The 10,014-nt window shown below is 40.0% G+C and overlaps 1 protein-coding gene across 1 annotated transcript; it reads right to left on the bottom strand.

Moving 5' to 3' along the window:
* Positions 1–1,578: 1,578 nt before the first annotated feature.
* barx1 (BARX homeobox 1) lies at positions 1,579–6,268 on the bottom strand. The gene is made up of 4 exons (XM_020086567.2): positions 5,596–6,268; positions 4,245–4,536; positions 3,525–3,609; positions 1,579–2,739 (listed from the first exon to the last, which is right to left on the bottom strand). The coding sequence occupies exons 1-4, from the start codon at positions 5,795–5,797 to the stop codon at positions 2,572–2,574; spliced, it is 747 nt and encodes a 248-aa protein (XP_019942126.1). The 5' UTR covers positions 5,798–6,268; the 3' UTR covers positions 1,579–2,571.
* Between the last annotated feature and the right edge of the window lie 3,746 nt (positions 6,269–10,014).

The raw sequence follows: 10,014 nt of genomic DNA, 5'->3' as shown, positions 1-10,014 counted from the left end.
ATATATGCTAAGTACACTGCATATTGTTTGTAAAATACATTAGCCTAATGTTGGAATATAAACCGAATCCCCTGCGAAAAATCAAACAGAGTTCACTGAGACCGAGCGTTAATGTTGTATTATTTATTTTTAAACCGTCAGCTGAGAGTTTAACAGTTTTATAAAGAGCGCAATAAATGAAATTCAAGCTGACTGAGCTGCTGACCTGCTTCATATATACGATTATTAATTAATGATCATTGTTGCTGTTTCATCTGGCCCGTTTCAGTAGACTCCATGTAATAAAGTAAGTGCAGAAATAGAATCTTCTAAAGAAGCTGTAGGAGCAGACACGCTGTTAACTTATAATGTATTTATAATAATAATATCTAGTGTGAAACCAACATGTTATTAAGCTGCAGTTGCGTTACATTTAACATGTATTCATTCATATTAATACGCGTTCTGTTTAATGTTAAGTGGAATATTCCAGCAGCAGTCAGACGGATTGTAGTTACGTGTTTTTTAAAGACGAGGGCCACAGTGGGATGTCCAATCAAATGCTGTCAAAATACTCTCAGAAAAAGTAAATGTAAAAATAAAACACCCGATGAAATAAATATTTTTTTCTGAGTCAGAAATAAAAGTTTCTGCTCATGTCTAACTAAAAATATGAACCAGCTCAGAAGCCTGTATGTTATGTTGTATTAATTCCTTGTTGCCGCTCACGCTCACACACACTGAACTGTAGTGGAAGGTGATGGTGGAGGCCTCGGTGCTTTGTTTTACAGGCTGTTTTACAGACTGTTATCTGAGGCTGCAGACGCTCACTGATGTTTCTATATAACCTAAAAACTCACTCTGACATGTTTGCACAGCCTGCTGCAGAGTAAATACCTCTAACAATCTGTATTACTGTGGGAACTGCTGGGTTTCTCTATACCTCATTACGTGAAGTGCTTTCGATAATTGTTGTCAGTTGTTGTAGAAATAAAATAAAAATGAATCGAAGAGTCGTTAGCAATGAAAATAAGGCTTGATTTTACTCTCAGCATAGTGAAGATGACGACGTGTTTAGGATTCAATTGTTCATTACACCATGAGACAGCCTGATGTTCAAAGTGTGCGCTAACAGCAAACTGACGCACATGATGTTTCCCGCAGGTTTCTCATGAATCCTCTCTGCACATATACGTATACTGATTAATAATGAGTGACGGGTGAGAATGTGACATCCATTCCTCTATGTTCACTTTCCTGCTGTTTGCCCGGAGCACCTCACGTCTCATGGTCTCTTCTCAGTCAGGTAACGTCAAATGGTTTCAAAATAAAATAACATTAAATTGTCCACTTTAAATGCAGCAAAATACAATGTCGGCAATGGAGTACAATATGCTGCTAATGTCTCTGCAGTGCGTGAGGAAATCTTTGTAAAAAAAAAAAAAAAGAAGAAATACAATAAAAAAAGATGGTCAAACTACCAACTCTTATTTGATATAACAGTAAAGTGGGACTTCTAATCGGCCGCTGTTATGAATTAAAAGAACAAATCTGTTCAGGTAAACTTAAAACAGCTCTGTGGATATTAGATGTCATAAGGACACTTGCTTGCATCCAAATTATTTGTGTTTCTGTTCATTTTTTAAAAACTAAAACTAATTAGTACATCTCCTCACATTGTGTATCTATTCAGTTTTTGACAGTTGAAATGAAAAGAGATGGAAGAAAGCAAAACTAAGGGAAATGTAAAGTGTGTGAGTTTCTTTGCTCTGCTTTTCATTAGGTCCTCATGGGAGCCAGCATCACTTCCTCTCTCTTTTATACAAGAACACAATGAGCGGTGATGCCAGTGTGAATCCACAACTTAACAGGAGACGCGTGGCCCCTGTTACATCAAATAATGACAACATTGATTTAGGAAACCACTTACAAACTTTTGACACGAAGCCTACCCTATTTTCCTCAAACAAAAGAAACATGTCATGTACTTGAATGTGTGAGCTTCTTTTTTTTGCCTAGTCTGGGACCTCATACCCAGTAAATGATGTCAGGAATCAACAAGACATTTACGTATTGAGAAGGTATGTAACCATATTAGGCCCTGAAGCATGTCAGCATGTCAGTGTGTAACTGATGAGCCTGTGAGCTATCATCCTCGTGTGCACTACACACACTAGACTAAAAGCTTATTAAACCTCTATATGTCCTTTATAATAAACAGAGAAGAGCATTAGTGAAAATATATTTAATAATTAAACATAGCACAGTTACACAAAAGGAATGCAAAACAGATGAGTGAGTGTGGATCCTTAGAATAAAAAGGGTCGACCTACTGCAGCGGTTTGAGCTCCCTCCTCTACAGCAGCAGGTTCATCATGAGGGAATGCATGGTCGGGCTATAACAAAAACACATGACTGCTGGTCGCTGTTGCCTTGTACAAATTCGGCTGGGCCATTCAAAGTCTTTTGGGCATCCACAAAAATCTTCTCCATACCATCATAGAGTCTGGTCCCATCCAAAATGTGCATAGTGTAAGTCGCAGGGGCCCTGCACATATAGAGTCAAGAGTGTCTGCAGGCTCGAAGGCCCCCTCATTCCTCCTGAGTGCTGTCTAAGTGGGAGCTGGAACCTTCAGACTGATGCTCAGCGTCAGCCGCAGATCGCTCCTGCTCGGAGAGCTGCTCGCTGCTGGGGATGGAGTTCTTCTTCGGGCGCCCCTTTGGTTTGGTCGGCGACTCCAGGCCTCCTCCCTGCAGCACCTGCATGAGCAGTTCACTTAGGTTTAGATTCAACAACAAACTGACCTCCCATCAGTGGCCATCACAATGCAGCACAAATATACAGCACTATATACGTACATATATATCTATAAATATATATCTATACATATATATCTATACATATATATCTATACATATATCTATACATATATATATATACACACACATATATATATAGATAGATAGATATACGTATACGTATACATATCTCTCTCTCTCTATATATATATAAAGTTTCAGATCATTTCTTTATAATTTTCCATCAATCAATCAAATTTTATTTTTATAGCCCATATTCACAAATCACAATTTGCCTCATAGGGCTTTAACAAGATGTGCCCAAAAAACCCATTTAACAGGGAAAAAACATATCAATGTCAGAGAAAGTCCCATGTGAGGGATCCGTCACCCAGTATGGACAGAAGCTGAATAGATGTGGCGAGTAGCACGGCAACAACATTTACAATATTTACAACATTCATGAGAAAAGAAAGTGTCTAATATAAATGGGGAGGTGTATCAACGTTGAAAGTATTTATAAAAAACCCATGTTGATTTAATCTAAGCATGTATCACATAACCCAGCAACATCTTTTGTAGAGAAGTGAGTAACACACCAGCTGATCTACTTTGTCTGAACAACATCTTTCAGCAACATCTGCTGACATAATACACAACGCAAATAAATCCTATTGTTTGTTGTTGACAACTGCTATCATCATCATCATCATCATCGTGAACGTAGAAAATGAAGAATGACTTACAATTTTCTTCCACTTCATGCGTCTGTTCTGGTACCATGTTTTCACCTGCAGCTGACTGAGCCCCAGAGACTCAGCGAGGTCTATTCTGTAGAGAACACAATCCAAAGCTTTCACATATCATCCAATGATTCAACAAGAAGACCTCATGGGCTTGTTTCCTGGTTGGGCAAATCATTTCATTCTGTCAGTTGTTTCGGATAATTCTGTCACATTTTATTCGTCGCAGCATTCAATCATAGAGGGACACTGTTGGGTAACAGCTTAAGGCATCAGGGCCAGAGCTGCCACTGAAAACTATGAGGTCATGTCCTGCTGGGTGGTTTCTTTTTTACCTGTGTGTGTAACTGTGAGTTTTAACAACATGGTGAAAGTTTACATTTCCTTTAAAAAAACACACACACAACTTAAAACCTAATAAAATATCTATATCTACTTCATAAAATATTACATAAATTAACATATTGAAACTGTACATAGAATAATGAATGAAATAATGCACATGTCCTCACCTTTCATGCTCTGGTGAGAGATTTAATATATAATTCTAACAATGAGTGATGCTCATCATGTTTTTGGAAACACTGGAACAGAAGTCTGTATGCTTTTGAATCTCTTATAAAGTGTGATGATTCAATTTAAATTTATTTTTGTATTTTGATTTTAGAAGTATGGCATCTACACACATAAGAATAATAACAACAATAATGGTAATAACCGCACCTATCTGGGGTGGACAGATACTTCTGCTTCTCGAAGCGCTTCTCCAGGCCCATGAGCTGCAGCTCGGTGAACACGGTGCGGCTCCGGCGGCCCTTCTTGGCTTTGCTGCCTCCGTCGGCTCCGTGCTCCAGCTTCCCGCGGAGGTGCAGGTCCAGCGGCAGGTGGTGGGACGCCGCGCCGACCTGCAGGCCCGGAGGCACGGACAGCAGCGGGGGGCCGAGCGCCGAGCCCAGCGAGCAGGACAGCGGGGACATGGGGAACTTGAGCAAGCTCGTCTGCTCGGCTTTCAGCACTGCAGGATGAGAGACACATGGAGAGAGGGTTGTGTTACGCACCAGTAATTGTGTTGTTGTTGCTATTTTATTGTACCAACACTGCATTTGTTGACATGGTGTCAAATGCAGACTGATCAGGTCAGAGTTCAGGGATCCTACAGCTGTTAGAATATGATGCATTTATCATAAATATGAGAATACACTGAGATCACACACAACAACAATACTGGGGCCTAAAACTTTAAAAGAAACACTCCTATTATGCTGATTTCATTACTATTATTAGTACAAGTAAAACTATACAATTCTGATTCATGGGACTTTAATCCAAATGGGTTATTGTCCAGCCGAGTCGGACAAATGTCATATGATCATAAATGATCATCAATAAACGAACTGGAGCCTGGTTTAACCTTCAATAATCAGGCCTGTTTCACAACTCACACTGGAGCTCATGTCCAATCTCATCTCCATGTAAACTCCTGTAATTAAGAGTTGATAATGACACACACACACACACACACACACACACACTGGCGGTGGTTTTCTTCTGTGAACAAGGTTTGGCTGTAGATTGAAGGTATATAAATACACTTAAGCTATATTTTTTCTACACTGGAATAATACAAATAAAATATTATAACATCTCCAATTTGATTACATTGTGTAATCAGAGGCAATCTTCTGGTTTATTTGGGAGACTGAGAGTCCAGATTTTACGCACGCACATTCAAAACTCTTATTAAAAAAATAAGGCGTATTAAGAGTCGCGCATTTAAGCCGTTTTGGGGGGCATTTAAAAAATACTTACTACTTAATGGAACTGCTTTCACCTGAGATATTTCCTTGTTCGATAAATATACGTTGTGTCCGAGTCTTTGCTTCATTATCACACACCAGTGTGTCTCAAAAACAAGCCCGCATGTGACAAAAGTTAAATCCACCAACTGGTGATTTATAATCTCATTTAAAATGAATATTATCAGTAAGAATCATCTGTGATATTCAGCCTACATTTTGAATCCAGTCACTTTTACATGAATCCAGCCACAGTGACAGTCAGAGCCGCCTCTTACCCAGCTGGTTGTGGAAAGGCCGGGCAGACAGCAGAGCGTGGACCCCGAACTTGAGGAGCTCCCCGGCCGGAGCCGACGCTTTGTGCTCGGGGTGATCGGTCAGGATCTCCTCTATCATAAAACTCCTGTAGCGATGAGTCCTGTGATCGGCGTGAACGTCCGGAGGATAGTAATGCGCCCCCAAGTCCAAATGATGCTGCATATTGTGGCTGCGCGGTTGGCCTCAACAAGACACGCAAGTGCTGCACGCAGTAGTACCGCTCCTCAGTGGCCCAGGCCAGCTGTCATATTCCCTGTGTATTATAGTCCGGAGATGGAGCGCAAAGTTATCCTCAGGTTCTGGAGCAGGCCGACAAATAAAACATAACAAGTGGCCCACAAGTAGCTGAAGTCCCCGAGACTCCGTGCGTCCTCTGCGGGTTTTTACGCGTCACTTCAGACCACACTTGGTTATTTCTGGAGAGCAAATCTGGAGCGGAGAACAAGCCTGTGACCAAAAGCTCCCGTTAGCCCGGCTGCGCTCATGCCCAGTGGCTTTGTGCGTGCGTGTGTCTCTCTTTGTGTGCGCGTGGGTGTGTGTGTGTGTGTGTGTATGAGAGAGAGCCGCGGAGGTCGGAGCTCATCTGTCAGCTGCGGAGCGCGTCACCTTGACAGTGAGTTGAGGAAAAAGCTTTTGGGTTTTATGAGTCTGGTGGTGGCTCCACCTCTTCTCAGGGTCCGTCTGCTTCTTTCTCACTGCAGAGCTCCAGTCACATGCAAACTGCTCCCGTCTCTGCTGCATGCATCTATATGCAAAGGCAAGGAAATCTGGACATTCTAACATGCCCTTCAATAGGCCATTAGAATGATGATGAGGAGGAGGAGGAAGAGGGTGATATAGTGCAACACAGGAAGCTCATGTTAGATGGTAAAATTGAAAATAATGCACACTTGATACTTTTCTATAAACTAATAAGTAAACCATAAGTTTTTAATATTGAGTGAGAGAGAATTGATTTGATAAAACAGTTATTAGGGCAATATAAGCTGAATATGTGTTATTGGGCTGTTGCAAGCATTCAGGTCTGTTTAATGTCACACATAAGTCTGCAGTTTGCACAAAAAACATGTTTTACAAGAAAAGTTATCGAAAATTAAATATAATGGGTTTTTTTTCTGTGGTGGCATTAAATTCTATTAAATTCACTTCACTTCACTTCACTTCACTTCACTTCACTTCACTTCAATTCAATTCAATTCAATTCAATTCAGTTAATTTAAATTCAGTTAAGTTCAGTTAAGTTCAGTTAAGTTCAGTTAAGTTCAGTTCAGTTCAAAATTAGTGGCACATTCATTTATTTAAATTTAGTAATGACATAATTATGATGTATTGTCAAAAATGTTTTGGATATGAAGCTATTCGTCATCAGAGACTGATCAACCTCAGCTGATGGAAGCCCATCATGTGTCGGACCGAACCACTGAGGCAGCTCAAAAAGAAATATATCATTCTGGTTTAAAGAAATCCACTCCAGAGCACCTCAGGGATTTTTTCCTTTGCGGTTATTTGGCCAGAATTTGTGAAATATCTCCCACGGCATATTTTTAGCATGTCTCAGTGCCGCTTTGAGAAAAGCTCCGGCCTCCTAAAGTCAACTCTGCAGCTGGAAACCGCTTGAGAAGAACCTTTGAATGGTCCAGAGCTGGTGTTTGTTTGTACAGTACTCAGACTTTTAAAATCATGTTTTGTTTTAGCCCTTCACTTAATAATGATGCAGTAAACAACAAACTACGCACGGGTCTGCACAGCAGACGTGACAAATACTGTCAACATGTAAACACAATTCAGAGAGAAGCGCCACATAAAACCTGTCAGTCTTTAATAAGCTCAAATTAAATGATCATCTCTCAAACTATACAACACAATTCACTACATGCATGCTGTCAGAGTTTCCAGATACTTTATTTGCGAATGACAAGATATAGCAGTTTTAAGTGACTAGAAGATCGCAGGATTTGTCATATTTCACTCTTACATCATTTCACAGAAAGCCCCAACAGAATCAGTCATATTATTCAGAATGTCAAATTGTTATTTTCTAACAAACAGTTAGAAAAGAGACTCTCAATCGCAGTGCAGTTTTGAGTCTGATAGGGAGTATTTTGCATGATGCACAACACCACGAGTCCTTCAGAAGATTGTGTTGTGTAGAAATGTGCTGAGCAAAGTAAAGGTTTCCTGAAGAACAACTCCAAACATCCAAATGAACAGTCCTCTTGCAATATTGAAATGAGTTGTCCTTGATAATAGATTTGCAGCTGATCATGCATTGATTCATGGGTAACTAATGCATTTGCTGATGTTTCCTTCAGCCCTTTATGAACTCCAGCTGGATTACCTGACATTGTTGGAACATGTCTTCCTCTGGTGGCCACCTCTGAAACTGCAGGAGAATAATGCCCTGCCTGTGTATCTGTAAATACATCTGCATACTACAATATGTGTCTTTATAATGAAGTGCTGAACATTCCAGATCTCTTTGCTTATTATTTACATTCAACTGTTTAAAAGTATGTTGTGTATAAGCTAATGGAAAACTAATGCAGTCTACATCAGTCCTTCAGTAAGTTCAGTTTTCATTTAAACTCTTTCACAGAGGTGATGACTCACCTCTACGATCATTTCGGAGGCTAGTTTGTGGTTCTGTTGAATTGTGGCACATCACACTAAAAGGTGTTTGTAGCCTTTCCTCATAGGGTGTCTCTATTACCTATTACATTTCAAAAGAACCACAAAGTGCTGCCTCTATATTGAGCATAGAGTGGAATCAGCTCCTCTTTAAAATGGTTTCTGCAGGGCTGACTGTAACTGAGTGTACTTCTCATAGTGTATTTGTATATTTGTTGTCTGTTTTTACCTCAAAATCAGCTCCACCTATAATGTGCTTTTGTAAATGTCACTGTACTTCATTATTTACAGTATATACACAGTGCACACTCATCTGCCGATTGAGGTTTTCCTTTGTTTTCACTTTACAGGTTCAGTGCGTATGATTAGTGACATCTAGTGGTGAGGCCTACAACACAACTGAATACCCTTCCCCTCACCCTCCCTTCCTAAGGTGTAGGAGAAGCTATGGTGGCCTTGGTTTGTCCAGTCTGGGCTAGAAACATGGTGGTGCAACATGAATCTACGGTGGCCTGGTTGGTGCAGCTTTAATCTGAGGTAGCCTTGGTTTGTCCTGTGTGGGCTACTGTAGAAACATGGTGGTGCATCATGGCAAACTCCAGGGAGGGGATCCTCTCCTTATGTAGAAATAAGGAGCTCATTCTAAGATATCAAACACAATGATTCTTATAAGTGGTTATAATGAAAACATAATTATGAAGATTATATTCAAATTTTGAATCCTACATACTGGAGCTTTAAATCTCAGTTCAACACATGTGCCAGGAGGACTTCTGACACTTGTGTATAAGACAATAATTGTCTAGTCCAGTATGTAATTTGCAAAATATGTGAAACCCTAAAAACAGTGCACATACACTGGGACTGGAGTTTCCAGCAAAGCAGGCGATGTCCTGTGTCGAGCATGTTTAAAACTAGTAGCACAGATGAATTTTTTTAGGAATAGTAGTAGAAGGAGCATATATAAGTTTTAGAATTTTTTAATGGGATATAAATATTCGAGAAACAAATTATTATTCAAAGAAAAGTATATATATATTATTAGATTGTGTCTGGAGGGGATCTATAAGTCACCTGTAATGTAAGTTGTTTGTCTTTTTACTTGTATGTTGTTGCTGACACCTGCAACAAGAAATGATCAACTTCATCAGCTGTGTGTGTGTGTGTGTGTGTGTGTGTGAGCTATCAAGCTCCTCTCCTGTGGAATCATCTCCCAGTTTCAGTTTGAGAGGCAGACACCCTCTCTACGTTTAAGAGTCGGTTTAAAACCTTCCTTTTTGATAAAGCTGTCAGAGTTAGGGTCGGTCTTGAACCATCTCTTAGTTATGCTGCTAATGTCAGGGGAAGACACACCTCGCTTTTCTTTCTTCCTCATAACATCCTTATCACATTAATGTTTTATCAATAAATATATCAGTAATATATGACTTAACTTCCTCCTCGAAGTCCTGCTGCTGCCACATCATGGCTCGTGGACCATGATGGTGGATCGTGATCATGGATTGTGGCGATTGATGGTTGATCGTGGATCATGATTAGGATGATATAATGATAGTTTATCATGATCATGGCGGCAGGCTGGGATCTGATCATGGATTACGAATACAACAAGATCGCTCCCTTCATCTCTGTGGGACATTTTATTATGAACAAATACTTCAAATATTGATACACTAAATATTCTTATCTTGTTGATGTGCTCTGCTACTTGCAGCATGTGCATGAATTAATGAATTACTGTGATGTCCTCA

This window comes from Paralichthys olivaceus, chromosome 2, assembly GCF_024713975.1.
Source record: "Paralichthys olivaceus isolate ysfri-2021 chromosome 2, ASM2471397v2, whole genome shotgun sequence".
Lineage (NCBI taxonomy): Eukaryota > Metazoa > Chordata > Actinopteri > Pleuronectiformes > Paralichthyidae > Paralichthys > Paralichthys olivaceus.
This window is presented reverse-complemented; position numbering and strand designations above follow the sequence as displayed.